The following is a 19,548-nucleotide window of genomic DNA, read 5'->3' on the forward strand; positions in this document are numbered from 1 at the left end:
AAAATTTACTTTCTTTTATATGTAAGCACCAATCACATTGATAGTGAAAAGTGTGCACTAGCGGCAGATTGGCAGGTACTTTATTGTCCAGCTCTACCTTAGAACTTGGATCCAGTATAGCACATATATCTAAATATTATAATTATTCTTGAAGCTATTCACTTGTCACTCATGGTAATAGCACTAATATATTTTAGAATCTTCATACCTCCAGCACAGGGCTCTTCTGAGAGAATCCAAGAATGAGCAAAGCTCACTGCATCTTTAGCTACATATCCACTAGGCATTTGATATTTCTGTTTACGCTCGCCATCATATTTTCCACAAATACCACATGTTTTTCCAGCCATCCAGAAACCAACTTGAATCTATATGAAAACAGAGGAAAGGTCAATTTAAATGTTTATTTTATAAACGTGAAAACACTAACAAAGAAAAAAGTACTATACCTTAAATGTATGTCCATCATAATAAAGTTTATCTATGCCATACTCTGGGGCTTTTACTGACAAGCCTTCCTTCTCACTGCTGATCAGAATGTATGCATCTGCAATATAACAGCAAATGATCTTTCTTTGAAGGCAAAAGTCACCGTTTTAGAGCCTGATCCAACTCCCATTTAAGGAAGAGTCTACCATTAACTTCAGTGGCATTTGGACCAGGCTCTTAATTTGGCAAGTCTCTAAAACCTCAGTCCTGAAATTGGATTTGCTAATGAGGACCTCAGCTCCTGTACAAAACCCCAATGAAGTAAAGGTGCCAAATTACTATTGCTTTGTTAGGATCTTATCCTGCAAGCAGGTCCAGTGAGGGTCTTTGTCAAGAGATCTGATTGCAGGATCAGGGCATAACACAGTAATTATTACATATTAAATCAATTTGAGAATAGCTGTTATAAAATATACAGTGAATACAGTCAAACTGTACAATTCCTATAGTGGTGACAGTTGTTTATGGAGAGGAATGGCATGCCCTAACATTGTTCTGGCTGCATGCCACAGAAAGAAGCCAATTTTTTAATATAATTTGTAGGAAATTTTAAGACAGCAATACCATCCATTTTAACTATTTAAGTGAGCCATTATTTGCTTCAAACAAACAACGCCCTCAAATCAGAAAACATAAATATTGGAAACTATAATAGAAAATATGGGATCAGATTGTGCCAATTGCCTACAGTCCAGTCCATGCAGAACAGAAATGAGACATAGCTAAAAGTGACCGCTGCTCTGGCAGAATCCCAGAGACACTTGGCAACACCTCCCAGCCCACACGTTGGCCACTACTTTAGCCAAGATGCTGCAATACTGTAGCTGTTGTAACTCCATTGCTCCATTTCTACAAATAGACCTGGGCTAATTTTTTGTACAAAAAACTTTTTGGGCAAAAAAATGCAGATTGGGCTTCACCAAAACATTTAACAAATTCATGTCAGTTTTGCCATGCTGTTTTGGTCAAAAAAAAAAAAAATTCTGAAAAAAATAAAGAAGTTTGGTTTCAACATTTTCAAAATGAAATGTTTTATTTAAAATGACCTTTAGAGTCAAAAATCTTCAATTTTTATTTTTAAAAAAATCAACAATGTTTACAAATGCTTGAAAACTTTTCATTTTGGGTCGAATGAAAAGTTTCATTTTACCCAAACTATATATTAAATACTTGGGGTGCGAGATTATGCAGATCCAATGTCCCCGTTCTTTGCCCATCTTTTTTGCTGACCTCCAAGACAGCCTTGGTGGAGCCACTGCAAAGAATCACAGTGTGGCGTGCAGAGGGTGCACAGGCCACCCTGTACACATTGCTCTGTCATGATCTGTCTGTCCCTGGCCTACCGCCATTGGAATTCTTAAATAGTGCTGAGGGACTTGGTCTGGTTCTCCAGATCAGGGTGAATTTTATCCTGAGAGAGATCTGCAGAACCATGCTTTTAAATATTATTCCCCTGCCATGAGTTTGATAATATTGTTGGGTTTAAATTAAAATATTGCTGCTGCGTCTATGGGGTTGACCCACCTGGTACGGTTCTCCCTCTTTCTTCTTCAAATATATAGCAGAAAATATTAAATGCAGTATAAAATATCCTGTGTCACCTACCAGAATTAGATGTGTATGGAAGAATCTCTGCTGGGGTTTGAACACCATTGATCATCAGCTGGATGAGTCCATTTGAAGGATACATGTCAATCTCACTTTAAAAACAGAACAAAATGAATTTAAAGTAGGGGTGGGCAAACTATGGCCCGCAAACTGCAATCCATCCCATCAGATGTTTTAATCCAGCCCTCAAGCTCCCACTGGGGTTAGGGTTGGAGGCTTGCCCCACTCCACGTGTGCCATGGCTCTGCGTGGCTCCTGGAAGTAGCAGTATGTCTTCCCTCCGGCTCCCATGCATAGGGGCAGCCAGGGGCACCACACGCTGCCTCTGCAGCTCCCATTGACTAGGAACTGCAATGCGCAGATCTGCCAGGCTGCACCTCCACATAGGAGCCGGAGAAGGGACATGCCACTGCTTCTAGGAGCTGTTTGAGATAAGCGCTGCCCAGAGCCTGAACCTCTGACCTTCTCCCATACCCCAACCCCCTCCCGCCCACCGAACCCCTCGGTCCCAGCCTGGAGCACCCTCTTGCATCCCAAACCCCTCATCCCCAGCCCAACCCCAGAGCCCACACCACCAGCCGGAGCCCTCACCACCCCTCCAAACCCCAAACCCCTGTCCCAGCCCAGAGCCCTCTCCCACACTCTGAACTCATTTCTGGCCTCACCCCAGAGCCTGTACCCCCAGCTGCAGCCCTCACCCCCTCTCATACCCCAACCCCCAATTTAGTGAGCATTCATGGCCCACCATACAATTTCCATACCTGGATGTAGCCCTAGGGCCAAAAAGTTTGCCCACCCCTGCTTTAAAGGAATGTTTCCCTTTTGTGCTACTTAACTCACAATTCCTAAACACTCTAGCTCTGATCCTGCAGGGTCCTGAGTTCCCTTATCACCCTGAAGTGAAGCACTCCAACACGCTATTGGAGCTAAGCATATACTTCTATAATAATTAAAGTGAGTTGATGGTGCTCCACATTCCACAAGAAAATTGGGTTCTCTGTGGCAAAATTATGATCTGCCCGATTATCTGAAAATACTGCGTATTGTAGCATTTTTTCCCCAGGAAAAATATGTTTTAAATTTTTATTTAGACATTACATTTACCATAAACAGCTTAATTGCCCCAAAATATTTTAGCAATCATGATACACTGTTCATAATGTTTAAATAAGAATTTTTAACAAAGGAGAGTCACAGAACAAAAGACTGTTTCCTTATTAAATTACCCCTTTAAAATTAAAAAATGATCCGTAAGAATGGAGATTCATTCACTTTTTTCAAATGGTCACAAATGAGTTCACCACTCCTGAAAGGCGATAGCCTCTTTGAATTCTAGTGAGCAGTAGGCGGAGCCCACCAAACTAAAGGCTTACCCCCATCAGGTGGGAAAGGGAGCCTAAGATCCAGGATACAAATGATTACTTGGGACAAAAAATGATAAAACCAGGAATGAGAGTGCAGGTCAAAGGTGTAAAACAAGGGCACTGTATGGGGACAGCGAGCAGAGAACCCCGGACAGTACCCACTGCTCTGTGAATGAGTACAAGGAGTTGGTGGATGTTTCCCAGAAGAACTCCTCCAGGCTGCATGAAATGTCCAGGGAGTGGAAAAAGTCTCCACTGTCGCAGAGAATGCCCCCAGTACAAAAGATGCTAGATCAGGAGTTCGTAAAGTGGGGGTCATGACCCCTCAGGGGGTCACAAGGTTATTACATGGGGGCCACGAGCTGTCAGCCTCCATTCCCAAACCCTGCGTCACCTCCAGCATTTATAATGTTCAATATAAAAAAAGTGTTATTCATTTATAAAGTGGGTCACACTCAGAGGCTGTGTGAAAGGGGTCACCAGTTCAAAAATTTGAGAACTCCTGTGCTAGACAAACAGACTTGGAGCCTGCAACCTCCCTGTGCTGCCCCCAGCTTATGCCTTATACTAGAGGAGACCACCCACATATCAAGGAAAAAAAGGACAACTCTCCCATATGGTATTTTGTGGTACATAATCATACACATATGCTAATATCAAACTTTTATATTACAGTGTACAATTCTGCACAGTTGCTGCTGCAGTATAAGACAGTGTGTGTCCTAAACTGACTTGATAATGGCTGTGGAACATTAGGCACCAAATAAGGGGTGGCCTAACAGATCATCTCTAAAATGAGAGAGTAGTTCAGTTTCTACATACGTTCAATCCTTGTCCTCCCTGCAGAGATTGTCAAGCAGGATGCTAACTAGTATAATTGCAGTCTTTGTATTTGCTCCCTAAGAACTGGACTGAGACAACCAACTAATTTCTCATAGTTTAATGAACAGCTGTCTGGTGGTAAAGATTTTTGGTTAGTACAAACCTCAATTGCATTTAAAAAAGTGACCTCCAGGTGTAAAGTTCTGGGTTTCTTTCCATTGACTTCAATAGCCATTGGATGAGTCCTCTGCCATTATCAATCCCCATTAACCCTCTAGCTCTCAAATTTCCTTGTGATCATCTTAGCATCTAATTGCCACATTCTCTGGAATTACTTACTGACTGGCAAGTTTGATATTGATTGCTTTAAGGTCAGCAGACTCTTCAGCTTTCTTCATCATCACCAAGAATTTCAGTTCCGGGCTACAATCTTGGGCCAAGACATGGTAGCAATTTGCAGGCATCGAGTAGTTGAATTCAACTTCATTGAAGGTTGTGATCGTATTTTGGGAGACTGAACAATGACCTGAAAAAAAGCCCACCATTAGTGAGCTTTTTTCATTTAGGTGTTCAAATGTACTAATTGGTTTTTTTAATTGTTGGGCCAGTTTCTGCTCTTGCCTGCACCAGCATAAATTCAAAGTAACCCCACTGTATTGAATAATTTCATATTGGCTCCAGTGTGAAAGCAGCATTTAGCCCATCATTGCACACAAGCGAGCAGAAATATGACCATTATGAATACTGTGTAATAAATTCTGCTCTTACTTGCTCTGGTGCAATCCTATAAATTTGGTCTATTGACTTCAGTAACCTTCATGTGATGTAAATGAGAACAGAATTTATCCCACCATGTTAATAATAATTATCATATCATTGGCTTCAGAGGAGTAGCACCAGAAGATGGAGTTCCATGACAGAGTATTTCACAGCTTATATGGGTTTATTGATTATACTGAGTTTTATCGGGATTAGAGCTGGTTAAGAAACAGAAAACAAATGCCTCAGAATATGAGCATTCTCCCCAACCCACTTTTCACTGAAATGTCATTCTCAGAAATTTTCCTACCAGCTCTAATCAGCTTTGACTTCAGTAAAGTTGCTTGATGGGAATTTGTCCCATGGATTTACACTGGTGTAATTGAGAGTAGAATTGGCTCCTATATGTTTTCTTATTAAAAGTTTCTGTAACAATCATAGAGACCAATTATGCAGTCCTTCACATTGAGCCAAATTCAGCTGTGATACAAATCTTTTGACTTCAGATGAATTGTGTCCATTTGCACCAGTGCATAATTTGGCTCTTTCATTGAAGATTTTACTTGAGAAAAGACCGCACAACTGGGTCCTTAATATTTCATTATTGAAAAAGTAAGCCCTTAAAAACACAAATAATGGAGGTGAGATTATGGCCAAGATTTGCAAACGTGATTCTGCGTGCCCTTTAAGGAGTCTAAAGCAGGTTGCCCAAACACTGAAGTACTCAAAATGGTTGATCACTTGTATATCTTGGTCACACTTTCCAATCTAATTTTATCCAGGATTCTTAAGAGATAATGAATCTGACACAAAATAATGTGCACATTTGGGAGAATGTGTGTTTTTAACTGCTGTCAATGGGCAGACTCAAACCCTAATTTCTGACCTGGATTTGAATATGTTTAGACATTAGTACAACATATGGTACACTGAACCAAATTCTGCTCTCATTTACACCTGTGCAATCTAGCTCACCTTGATTATAGATGTAAAGCTTTTTTGGGTGCGGTTCAATTTATTTTTTAATAAATGTAAAATAATTCCAAGTAATGAAAAAAAATGAGGCTATTAGTGCATGCCTTTGAAGATGGTGAATTACTGACCTTTAAGACTGTCAATGACTGAGGATGGTATTTTAGTGAAGAAATTCCAAGCAGGATACTGCAGCACTGAAGTTGATATATGTGGATCTAAAGGGAGTGGCAGTGGAAGGCTAATGTCTCTGCCATAAATTGTGAGCTGAAAAGGAAACAGAAAATAGATTAGAATATAGAATATGTCAAATTTCCGTAAAACCAATATTTTTATGGTAATATTCAGAGGGGGCTGTGTTATGCATTATCCTTTCATTGATCGAAATCTACGTGGGTCACAAGTGAAAAGGAACGAAAGTCCCTATTTGTCTACACTACACAATGACTGCACAGGTGCCACATATGAAGTCTCTGGGATAACAAAGGTGATACAGATTAGCTCTGAGGTTCATTAATGGAACTCTTTGAGGAAACATATACCATAGATCCCCACTGCCCAAATGGCTTGGGACCTGTTTACACAAGAGACAAACTCCCCAGATCTGTAGTACCAGAGTCAAGATCAGTGAAGCCTCAGCTGGAGCTATATCATTTTGAAAGGGCTACTGGTAGGACATTATCTGTCAGGGGTCCTCAACAGTAATTTTTTCTCTCTGTTTTTGGCCCAACAGAGCCTGGATTTGTCAACCTTCCAAGCATGCTGACCTCTTCCCAGAGACTTGCAGAGGAGGTACTCTGAAGGCTGAACTGTTTTTTATTAGTTAATTAGTTGTTTGTTTATGTATTTGTTATGCTGGCTCTATTTTATTTGCTGCTTTGTTTTTTATCCATTAGAGTAGGGAAAAGTCAATTACAAGATATTTTTATTATGAAACAAAATTATGTAAAAACACCAAGAGCATGGAATGGGAGATTATTCCTGTTTGTAGAAACTGAAAAAAAATATTTGTGCCAAACTCTCAACCTTCAATTTTGTGAGCACTAAAATTCTCTGGCAAAACTTTTTTTTAAAAAAAAAGTAAAATATTTACATCAGGTAGCTTGAGAGCAACATCACAGGTTCTTGGAGAAGTTAGAGCCATAACCAGAGTAGCCTGTTGAGAGGGATTGTTCTGTGCCCTTTGGGAAAATCCAAGCACATATGCAACTGCTGGAACAAATGTGTAAAACCTGGAAGATGGAATAAGTGATTTAATTGATTTTCTGTGGAGTTTCATTTAAATGCCATTCATACTGAAACACTCATAATGAAGTAAATGTTGTATTTGGCATCTGTTAGAGAGCAAGCCTGTCATCAAGCAGTGTGTGTTAGTATGTGGTACTGTGCAGGGCAGGAGAGGCAGCAGTATCAAGACACTGAAAATTGCTACTGAATTCGGGAAGCCGTATGGCAGCATGCAGTAACCAGGATGGGATAGCCAAGCGGTGTTAAAGACATTCAATGTTGAAAATTGGGCATCCACAGTCCATTAAAACCTAAAAACCAGACAGCTTGTTATTAAAGCCCCAATATGTGTTAACAGGATTTATTAGCATGAGCCTTTATGCTCATTTGGATTCTCACTGTGAAGAGGTGAGGACCTCATCATCAGTCTCTATTACAGGTTTGGGGACTGACTAAGCAATAAAAAAAATTGCCTCAAAACAAGTGTTGCCTCCAAAAGAATAAGAATGAACTCTGTTACACTCAGTCCCCTGTTCATCCTCCACAATAAGTGCATGAACTGTACATGAAAAAATGCATTCAGAACAGAATTGTCCAGGTATTCCACTGGATAGTTTCTATCTAGGGTAGCAAGAGCAGATATCAGCCTTTCCAAGTAATCCAACCTAGTTTAAACTACGTTCTCCTCAAGCATCTGGTGGTAATGTGTTAACCAGGCAGCTACTATCCCAGTGTCTCTAACTACAAGGTACATGTATGTAGTCACGTATCAAGAGAAGTTGCCATCTGTGTGTCTCCATATTGGACAACACTGATAAAAAAATAAACAAACAAAAAAACCAGTAGTGTGACTGTGAACCCATAAGAGAAACCTATTCTGAATCTAGCATCATACAGTTTTCTTATAATCACTGCCACATTAATATATTCTAATTAGTATGTAATAAACTTTGTGTTTCAAATGGACCTATTGTGCTGCTCTAAGAGAGACTCATGCTAAGGATTACACTCAAACAAAAGTGAATTGGAGACTAAATAAAACAAGAGAGACCAATGTGTGGTCTGATCCTATGAAGATTTCCACATTCAGGAGTTTTGCCTGTGTAGGAACTGCAGGATTGTGCCTCGAATTGTTGAATGCTCATTGCTGAATATGCATTCTCCCAGTCTGATTATGCTGTAAAATAAGTAAAGAATTTAAATTTCAAAAAATGATGAGTCAAATCTCACCATCTTGCAGCTATTCTGATTGTTGAAGGAACTTTAGACCACTCTAACTTGATCTGTGTGGCTGGGTAATCAGCAAATTGGCCAGTTACAACCTTTCCAGCAATCCTGTAGTCCTGGCAATCCTGGCCCCATTGTAGATAACTCTAAGAGAGAGGAATAATTAATTTTATTTTAAATTTAAATATAAATATAAAATATAAATATAAAACATTTACTGCTGGTCAGATTATGTTTGAACCTTACCACTACTTTGTAAGAATTTACTATTGAAGCATCAGCGCAGAGTTTCCATATACTTGATTCTGAGATGTTTGACACAAACACTTGTATCCTGGGTGTGGTGGAGTGTAAGTCTGTGTACAACACTAGCTGGAAGCCTGCCAGCTTTCTGTCATTTTGAATAGCACGAAGAATAACAGCCAGTATTGGAGGTTTACTGTCTCCCAAGAATTTAGGCTAAAGTCACAGAAGAAAATGTCAGTTGAAACATTTTTAAAAGTAAAGTAAAGTACTACACTGAATGTCAGATAAATTAATATTTGTTAAAGGAATGGTCTTTATTAAAAAAAACATGCTATGTACTCAGCAGAATCCTATCCAGAAATACAGTGAAATCCTTTAAGCATGTGACCCAGCTCCATTGAAGTCATTGGGAGTTTTGCCATTGATTTCCAGGGGAGCAGGATCAAACCTTAAACAAATAAAACAATAATGGAAAAAATATTTTACAAGAGCAATTTCAGTGTACCCAAAGGAAACATGGAATAGAAATGTGACCTGACAAAGAACAGATCTTTTAGATTAACAAGCTTTGGGACTGAGCCTGCATTCTTTATTCATTCAAAACTCATAATGACATCAAAGAGCACAGGATCAGATTCTTTCATTGTACCAAACTGAAATTTTGTTAATAAATAACTGCCTTCTTAAACAAATACATTTTAACTTTTAAAACCATAGTCATTTATATCAGATCTGTTCAGCATATCTACACTGCACAGAGAAAACATATTCATTAAGGTCCAGATTCTCTCTGTCATAGTACCTAACTATGCACATAGAGTAAAAATTCCAGAAGTCCTTAATTCCCATTAACTTTCAATGGAACATAGGTTCCTAAATGTCTATGCCACTTTTGAAGATAGGACTTTGGCTCCTAAATCACTTAGGTGCTTTTGAAAATTTTACCCATGGCCTTGTTGACATGAATGGAACAACCTGCAGAGAAAGGCATTACTAAATATGCATCAGGACATCAGAATCAGGACCTAAGAGTACAGGATGCAATCTGCTGTCAACACCAACCAGAAATTGCTATAGGTCTGAGTCAGATACTTTTATATATGTTGAGTAGCACTTCACAGGTGGTCCCATTTATTTTAATGGGACTATTCACTTAGTAATGCACTATTCATCATTTGTAAGCACATCTGTTAGGTTCAGTTATCCCACTCTTACTGGACATAGTAGTAAGAGCTATTCAGTGACAATCCAAGGCACAGTACTTCTATACTGGCAAGAAAGAGTTATATAATAATTATATATTATATAATAATTTATATATTATTTAATATAATAACTCACTAATTATATCTTTCCTTTACTAATATCAGAATTTTACAATAGATGGAAATCCATGGCAGTGTTGACAAAGTTTTCACCTGCTTTTGTTTCTTGTTGAATACACCCACCTGAGCACTTCCTCTGTAGCTGCCTTCATCACTACTCTCAAAAGAACTAGAACTGGAGGAAGAAGAGCTACTGCTGCTGCTTGGGACTTTCTTTCTTGGATACTGCAACAATTGAAGAATCATCCTTAATCAAGTGACTTACCAAGACAGTTCACAGAAAGTGGTTCCACAAGTTATTTTTAACACTTTTCTTCTCAGTGGACCAAATTCTGCTCCCCCTCCCCAAAGTCAGTGAAACCAGTGTTTGGCCCTGCATGCACAGAGCAGAAAATTTACCTGTTCTCTGTGTGCCGATGTGAACCGATACTGATAAATTTCTGGATCAGCCTGTGAAAATAAACAAGAAGTGGAAGTAACTCCCATAAAAGCTGCTTTGGGTTACTGCTCGAAAAGGTGCAGCACAAAATATGGCAAAATATTAGATAAGAATTTCAGTCATAAAATATATGCAACACTCAAATCTGAGGCCTGGTCTACACTATGCATTTAAACCGAATTTAGCAGCATTAAACTGATTTAACCCTGCACCCGTCCACACAACGAGGCCCTTTATATCGATATAAAGGGCTCTTTAAACCAATTTCTATACTCCTCCCAATGAGAGGAGTAGCGCTGAAATCGGTATTGCCATGTTGGATTAGAGTTAGTGTGGCCGCAAATCGATGGTATTGGCCTCCAGGCGGTATCCCACAGTGCACCAGTGTGACCACTCTGGAAAGCAATCTGCACTCCGATGCACTGCCAGTTAAGACAGGAAAAGCCCGCGAACTTTTGAATTTCATTTCCTGTTTGCCCAGCATGGAGCTTTGATCAGCACGGTGGTGATGCAGTCCCAAATCCAAAAAGACTTCAGCATGGACCGTACGGGAGATACTGGATCTGATCGCTTTTATGGGAGACAAATCTGTTCTATCAGAGCTCGTTAGAAGACAAAATGACAAAGCATTTGAAAAAATCTCCAGGCTTATGATATAGAGTCCACAGCACAGTGCTGTGTGACAGCATAACGGAAAGCCAAAGAATCAAATGGGAAGGTCATGAGAGAGGGAGGGGGATGAGGACTTTAGCTATCCCAATCAGTCCGCAGTCTCTGAAAAGCATTTGCATTCTTGGCTGAGCTCCCAATGCCTGTAGGGTCAAAAACATTGTCAGGGGTGATACAGGGATATCTCTCAATTTACCCCCCCTCCCGCCATGAAAGAAAAGGAAAAAATCGTTTCTTGCCATTTTTCAATGTCAGCACATATGTCTACTGCATGCTGCTGGTAGATGTGGTGCTGCGGCGCTGAACAGCAGCATTCTCCTCCCGTTCTTTCCTGAGGGCAGACGGTACAAAATGGTGGAAAACAGTCATCAATCCCGTGATTGCTCCTGGCTGCCTCGGTGAGTCGGCAGGGGTGCCTGGTGAAAATGGGAATGACTCCTGTCATTCCTAGCAGACGGTACAAAATGCTTGGTACCGCCTTCATTCATAGCAGCTGGAACCTGAGCTCCATCAGCCCCCCCCCCTTTCGTGTCTCAAGAAAAGATTCTGTACTCCCTGGACATCATTAGCAGCGGGAGGCTGCGCTCTCTCCACCCCACCCTTTAATGTCCTGCCTGACTATCATAGCAGCTGGAGGCTGTCTCTTCTCATTTTATCTCGCTAAAAAGTCAGTGTTTCTTATTCCTGCATTCTTTATTACTTCATCACACAAATGGGGGACATTGCAACAGTAGCGCAGGAGGGTGGGGGAGGAGGGAGCAACGGTGGGGTTGTTGCAGGGGCACCCTCTAGAATGGCATGCAGCTCATCATTCTGCGGGATCTCTGGGGCTGACCAGGAGCGCTGTGCTCTCTGGCTCCTCTAGTAGATTGACCCATTCTAGGCAGGACTGACTCTATTTTAGGACAATAATAAAGAAGGAATGACCCGGGAGTCATTCCCATTTTTGTCCATGCGCCCCCGGCTGACCAGCGAGGCCAGCCAGGAACACCCATGACAGCGCAGACAGTAACAAAATGATTGATAACCGTCATCGCCATTTCCAATTGCAAACGGTACAAAATGATTGATAACTGTCATCTCATCATCAATTTACATACAATGGCAGATGGTGCAATAGGGATGGTAACTATCTCTGCTACCTTGCAAAGGCAAACGAATGCTGCCTGTGTAGCACTGCAGTACCGCCTCTGTCAGAAGCATCCAGTACACATACGGTGACGTGACAAAAGGCAAAATGGGCTCCATGGTTGCCACGCTATGACTTCTGCCAGGCAATCCAAGGGAAAAGGGCATGAAATGATTGTCTGCCATTGCTTCACGGAGGAAGGATTGAGGCGCGACATTTACCCAGAATCACCCGCAACACTGTTTTTGCACATCAGCATTGGATCTCAACCCAGAATTCCAATGGCGGGGAGACTGCAGGAACTATGGATAACTACGGGATAGCTATCCACAGTGCAACACTCCGAAAATTGACGCTAGCCTCAGTACATGGACGTACACCACCGAATTAATGTGCTTAGTGGCCGCGTGCACTCGACTTTATACACAATCTGTTTTACAAAACCGGTTAATGTAAATTGGAATAATTCCGTACTGTAGACATACCCTGAGTGATCAGAGAACGCAGAAGTTAGAGATGGAAAAGATCTATATTAGATACCTAATCATCACATGATGCAGAGAGCAATCATAGAATTATAGAATCAGGGTTGGAAGAGACCTCAAGAGGTCATCTAGTCCAACTTCCTGCTCAAAGCAGGACCAACTAAATCGCCCAGCCAGGGCTTGTTCAAGCCTGACCTTAAAAACGTCTAAGGAAGGCAATTCCACACTCCCTAGGTACCCATTCCAGTGCTCACCACCCCGCCTAGTGAAAAAGTTTTTCCTAATATCCAACCTAAACCTCCCCCACTGCAACTTGAGACCATTACTCCTTGTTCTGTCATCTGCTACCACTGAGAACAGTCTAGATCCATCCTCTTGGAGCCCCCTTTCAGGTAGTTGAAAGCAGCTATCAAATCCCCTCTCATTCTTCTCTTCTGCAGACTAAATAATCCCAGTTCCCTCAACCTCTCCTCATAAGTCATGTGCTGCAGACCCCTAATCATTTTTGTTGCCCTCTGCTGGACTCTTTCCAATTTTTCCATATCCTTCTTGTAGTGTGGGTCCCAAAACTGGACACAGTACTCAAGATGAGGCCTCACCGATGCCAAATAGAGAGGAATGATCACGTCCCTCAATCTGCTGGCAGTGCTCCTACTTATACAGCCCAAAATGCCATTAGCCTTCCTGGCAACAAGGACACACTGTTGACTCATATCCAGCTGCTTGTCTACTGTAATCTCTAGGTCCTTTTCTGCAGAACTGCTGCCTAGCCACTTGGTCCCTAGTCTGTAGCAGTGCATGAGATCTTCCGTCCTAAGTGCAGGACTCTGCACTTGTCCTTGTTGAACCTCATCAGTTTTCTTTTGGCCCAGTCCTCTAATTTGTACAATATATTTTTATGACTTTGCCCAGTGCTCCATATGCTTCTAATTTCCAGCCATTGTATAAACAGGGAAGTCAGAGTAAATTGTACTAGGGCCACTGGACACTCTGGCCACTGGACTAATTCTGCCCTCGATTATGTGAGTGTAATGCTCATTCAAGTCAATGAAGTTACTCCTGTGACCGGGCAGAATTGGTCCCTATATCATTAATTCATAATGAATAATTTCTTGATTTATGATAATAAAGTGCATAAAGTAACATAATTATTACCAGAAATATAATTCATACAGACCTGAAAGAGTCTGAATGAGTTACCTGCTGTTTGGAAAACTCGCTGTCACTGCTGCTGCTACAGCTTCTCACTGGTGGGTCACTTTTCCCTTGCTGTTCATTGTTTGCAGCATGATCCTCTTCACTACTACTGCAGCTTTTGCTGTTACTACTGTCACTGCTACTGGTGATGCTGCTGTCACTGCTGCTGCTGCCACCATGACTACTACTGCTGCTGCTTCCTTCCCGTTGTCTAGGTTGCCATGTTTTGTCTTTCGTGTCTGTATTCCTGTATTTGTCACCAACAGAAGAGGAGGAGGAGGAGGAAGATGATGATGAGGACGATGATGAGGGTGAGCTGGATTGATACTTAGCAGCTGGATCTGTGCTAATTTCTGCAATTTTGGCTTTATCTTTCTTGGTGATCTGCTTCTTAAGATGCTGATGTGGACTTCTGTTTGCAGCCTGCAAGTCCAATCAAATGTTACTTCAAAGAATTATATCAGTTAGCGAGAATCATTTTCCTATCATAGTCAGTGCAATGTTATTGAATTTAAAGCCACTTGCATGTTCTTCACTTTCCAGGAATAATAGCTTCATTGCTTTGGGAATTATATATTATGTGTCATGAGGAAAACATTCAGGCCTCTTATTCCCCTGTGTTGGAAACAATCCATCTAAGACAGTGTTTCTCAAACTTGGGACACCACTTGTGTAGGGGAAGCCCATGGCGGGCCGGGCCAGGCCGGTTTGTTTACCTGTCCCATCCGCAGGTTCAGCCGATTGCAGCTCCCACTGGCCGCGGTTCGCTGCTCCAGGCCAATAGGAGCTGCTGGAAGCGACAGCCAGTATGTCCCTCGGCCCGCGCCGCTTCCAGCAGCTCCCATTGGCCTGAAGCAGCGAACCGCAACCACTAGGAGCCACGATCGGCCAAACCTGCAGACGGGGCAGATAAATAAACCAGCCTGCCCACCAGGGGCTTTCTCTATACAAGCGGCATCCCAAGTTTGGGAAATACTGATCTAAGGGACAGGAGATTTTGTGATTCTTCCTCCAAATCATTTGGCAGGGTTAGCCCTGCCTCTTGACGAACTGGGCACTTTGCCCCATAAACCTAGTTTTTCAGATGCAGGATATCCTCAGGACACAGGAGAAGCTTTCTGGAGGCCCAAGATCTCCACACACAGCTCCCTTGGCTCCCATCCTCCTTTGTAGCACAGCTCCCTTTGAGGTCTAGTCACTTTCACATTCTGTATCTCATCATATACTAGCACAATGCTGCAATGTTTGCATTGTAAACACTGAGAGGGAAGGTTTCATATAGAATCATAGAGCTGGAAGGGACCTTGAGAGGTCATCCAGTCCAGTCCACTGCACTCGTGGCAGGATTATCTAGACCATCCCTGACAGGTGTTTGTCTAACCTGCTGTTAAAAATCTCCAATGATAGAGATTGCATAACCTCCCTAGGCAATTTATTCCAGTGCTTAACCACTCTGACAGTTAGGAAGTTTTTCCTAATGTCCAACATAAACCTCCCTTGGTGCAATTTAAGTCCATTACTTCTTGTCCTAGCCTCAGAGGCTAAGAAAAACAATTTTTCTTCCTCCTCCTTGTAACAACCTTTTATGTACTTGAAAACTGTTATCATGTCCCCCCTCAGTCTCCTCTTCTCCAGACTAAACAAACCCATTTTTTTTCAATCTTCCCTCATATATCATGTTTTCTAGACCTTTAATAAATTTTGTGGCTCTTCTCTGGATTCTCTCCAATTTGTCCACATACTTCCTGAAATGTGGCACCCAGAATTGGACACAATACTCCAGTTGAGGCCTAATCAGTGTGGAGTAGAGCAGAAGAATTACTTCTTGTGTCTTGCTTACAACACTCCTGCTAATACATACCAGAATGTTGTTCACTTTTTTTGCAGCAGCGTTACACTCTTGACTCATATTTAGCTTGTGATCCACTATGACCCCAGATCCCCTTCCACAGTACTCTTTGCTAGGTAGTCATTTCCCGTTTTATAGGTGTGCAACTCATTGTTCTTTCCTAAGTGGAGTACTTTGCATTTGTCTTTATTGAATTTCATCCTATTTACTTCAGACCATTTCTCCAGTTTGTCCAGATCATTTTGAATTTTAGATCATCCTTCAAAGCACTTGCAACCCGCCGCTTGGTATTGTCCGCAAAGTTATAAGTGTACCTCTATGCCATTATTTAAATAGGATCAGCAACCTTCAGAAGTGGTGTGCAGAGTATTCGTTTATTACATTAATAAGGGTTGCATGCTGTGAAACAATTCAATGTTTTAGAAGGTCTCTCTCAATAGTCTATATATTATATAACTAAACTATTGGTGTATGAAAGTAAACAAAGGTTTTCAAAATGTTTAGAATCTTCATTTAAAATTAAATTAATGCTGACCTTACACGCTGGCCCGCTCAGCCTGGCCAGCCTGGGGTTCCTTCAGCTAGGCAGCAGCGGGCTGAGCGGGGCCTGCAGCCAGAACCCAGCTGGCAAGGGCCAGCAGCCAGAACCCAGACCAGCAGTGGCTGAGCATCTCAGCCCACTGCCACAGTCTGCTGCCGGTCTGTGGGTTCCGTTCACAGGCTCCTGCCAGTCAGGATCCCGGCGCTTGACCCTGCTCAGCCCACTGCCAGCTGGGGCCCGCCCTGCCCACATACAATGGATACCTACCTTCTCCTGGTTCCTAGCCCATTCTCTTCCTCTCTCTGCACTGAGCTGAGGGTGGGAGTGCACTGAGCACAGGGCTGGGTTGGGGTGTAGGGTCTGGGCCAGGAGCTACAATGAGGAGGGGGCTCAGGGTTGAGGCAGGAGGTTTGGGTGGAGCGTTACCTGGGCAGCTCCATTTGGCGTGAGGGGCAAGTGGGGAGTGGGGGCGGTGCTGGAGCTTCTGTGGTGCTCAGGGTGGGGTGAATGTGGTGGTTCAAGAGTCAGAGCATAGGTGTAGGGGGATGGGTATGTGTGGGGGTGCAGGAGTCAGGCAGAGGCTGGGCATGTGAGGGGGGTGCCCAGGAGTCAGGATGAGTGTGGGGGAGCGTGGGTATGTGTGGGGGGGTCCGGATCAGGACTGGGTCGCGGGGGGTCAGGGGTCAGGGCCAGGGGCGCTAGTTGTGTGTAGGGGTGCAGAGTCGGGCAGGTGGTGGGGAGTGCATGGCGCAGGCAGAGGTAGGGCGAGTGGGGAGGTCAGCATCAGGGAAGGAGGCAGGGGTGGTGGCTGGAATCATGGCGGATGCGCCCAGCCCCCGCCCTGATCAGTATGCAAGGGTCTGAGGAAGCCCTGATACTTCTCCAAGCCCTCCCAAGCCTCTTCACCTCCGCCCTCTCGGAGATCGTGGCAGCGCAGCTGTGGTTCCAGATTCTGCTTCTCTCCCCGCCTTCCCCGCATCCACCTCCAGGGCCATCAGCTGGTTCTGCCGCATGGAGGGAGAGGAGGAGGGGCGAACCCAGCAGTGGTGAAAGTGGGAGGAGGGTAGCTTGGCTGCCGGTGGAGGCTGCCCTGCAGCAGTGCCTCAGAACCAAGCGTCTGCCCCCTGCTGCTACGCAGTAGAGAGTTGATGGGTGGGGACGGAGAAGACAGGCTGGGCCAGCGGATTTAATGGCAACGCTGCTGCCTGCTGGGTCCAACCATTGGCCCCCGCCCAGCCTTGCTAGCCAGTCGGGTTCAGCAGCAGGCTGAGAGCCGCTGGCGGCTGGACCGCCAGCAGGCAGCAGCGTGCCATTAAAAATCAGCTCACATGCCGTCTTCGGCACGTGTGCCATAGGTTTCCGACTCATGATTTAAATAATTGATGAAGATATTGAACAGAACCAGACCCAGAACTGATCCCAGTGGGACCCCACTCAATATGCACTTCCAGCCTGACTGTGAATCACTGATAACTACTCGCTGGGAACGGTTTTCCAACCAGTTTTGCACCCATTTTATAGTAGTTCAATCTAGGTTTCATTTCAATAGTTTGATTATGAGAAGATCATGTTAGACAGTATCAAAAACTTTACTAAAGTCAAGATATACCACATCTACCACTTCCCCCCTATCCACAAGGCTTGTTACCCCATCAAAGAACGCTAGCAGGTTGGTTTTATGTGTTACTTATCACCCTATTATCTTCTAGACTTTTGCAAATTGATTGCTTAATTATTTGCTCCATTATCTTTTCGGGTACAGAAGTTAAGATGACTGGTTTGTAATTCCCCAGGTTGTCCTTATTTCTCTTTTTAGAGATGGGCACTATATTTGCCCTTTTCTAGTCTTCTGGAATCTCTCCCGTCTTCCATGACTTCTCAAAGATAATTGCTAATGGCTCAGATATCTCCTCAGTCAGCTCCTTGAGTATTCTAGGATGCATTTCATCAGGCCCTAGTGACTTAAAGACATCTAATTTGTCCAAGTAATTTTTAACTTCTTCTTTCCCTATTTTAACCTCTTCTGATCCTACCTCATTTTCACTGGCATTCACTATGTTAGACATCAAATCACAACCAACCTTGGTGAAAACTGAAACAAACAACAAACTTCGTTATTTGAAATGAAATAATAAGATACTAAATAGGTTTGATTTGATTAGGCTTTTAACTCTTATTTCCTTCCTTTTTAGTTTAACAACCCTAAACTACCTGACACTGTCCCTGCAGCATATACTTTTCCTACTCTTTAGAAAATATTTACAGTTCTAACTAAATCAAACTCTGTTTTTTTTTTCTGCAGCTTTCCCTCTAATTTTGTAGGACCATTTATTTTGTTTTGGAATTTTTTGTTGTTGTTCAATTATCTTTCATTTCAAACAAGTCAATTACCTTAAATATACTTTCAATTCCTAGGATCTTCTTCAGTTTTCTTTGAACCACATCATCTGGAGTTGAATCATCATCTTCCTCTGACACTGGGGTTACCAGCTGGATTATTCTGAAAGCTGCTCTGGATCCTGCCTGAATCTCCAGCTGTATTTTGTCAATAGCAGCATCTGTACGGACTAAACACCAGACACATGCATTATAGGATATATTGCTTCAGTTGTAATGATGTGGAAAAACAGAAATTTTTGTGCATAATACGATACCTGGTTTCAAAACTAATTTGATTTCATGCTTTCCAACCAATCTGTATAGAAATGTATCTTTTAAGAAAGCAGCATCTTGTAATCGCAGATTAAGGCAGGTTTGGCAACCCAAACTATGTAATTTGCTACAAAAGACTTGTGCATAAGATCTTCCTCCAGCTCTGTGGTGAAATTCCTCGTCTGGGCCATAAGAATATTTCTCAGACATCCCGCCAGAAGCTGTTCTTTGCTGCATTAATCAGAAACATGGCATATTTAAGGGGAATTGGAGGGGGAGCAAAAGTGACTCAAAAACTGGTACAGGACTCCCAAGCAGCAGCTAGCTCCCTTTTAAAGGGGATTCCCAGCATGAAGGGCACTTAGCAAAGCAGAGCCTGAGATTCTGTTACCATTTGCATGATTCCCTTAGGGCTTGGGAAGCAAAATGCACATGCTGCTTCCTGCCCTCTCCATCCTGCCTGAGGCCTACACCTTCCACGTGGATCTGATGTCCCAGGGAAGCCTCTCTATGGGAAGAGTACTGGGGGGTACTGGGAAGAGGAAGAG

General features: G+C 42.7%; 1 protein-coding gene across 1 annotated transcript in view; it reads right to left on the bottom strand.

Annotated features, from left to right (window-relative positions):
• LOC116835756 (vitellogenin-2-like) overlaps positions 1–19,548 on the bottom strand; it is a 40,958-nt gene that overhangs the window by 1,854 nt on the left and 19,556 nt on the right. Inside the window, exons 21-33 of the mRNA XM_032798870.1 lie at positions 19,003–19,231; positions 18,740–18,915; positions 13,962–14,381; positions 10,439–10,489; positions 10,163–10,264; positions 8,715–8,927; positions 8,472–8,614; positions 7,108–7,246; positions 6,146–6,281; positions 4,623–4,809; positions 2,095–2,189; positions 450–547; positions 209–368 (exon numbers count right to left, since the gene is read on the bottom strand). Of these exons, the coding sequence (XP_032654761.1) occupies positions 209–368; positions 450–547; positions 2,095–2,189; positions 4,623–4,809; positions 6,146–6,281; positions 7,108–7,246; positions 8,472–8,614; positions 8,715–8,927; positions 10,163–10,264; positions 10,439–10,489; positions 13,962–14,381; positions 18,740–18,915; positions 19,003–19,231 (2,149 nt within the window). The remainder of the gene's footprint in view (positions 1–208; positions 369–449; positions 548–2,094; positions 2,190–4,622; positions 4,810–6,145; positions 6,282–7,107; positions 7,247–8,471; positions 8,615–8,714; positions 8,928–10,162; positions 10,265–10,438; positions 10,490–13,961; positions 14,382–18,739; positions 18,916–19,002; positions 19,232–19,548) is intronic.

This window comes from Chelonoidis abingdonii, chromosome 7 (assembly GCF_003597395.2).
Source record: "Chelonoidis abingdonii isolate Lonesome George chromosome 7, CheloAbing_2.0, whole genome shotgun sequence".
NCBI lineage: Eukaryota > Metazoa > Chordata > Testudines > Testudinidae > Chelonoidis > Chelonoidis abingdonii.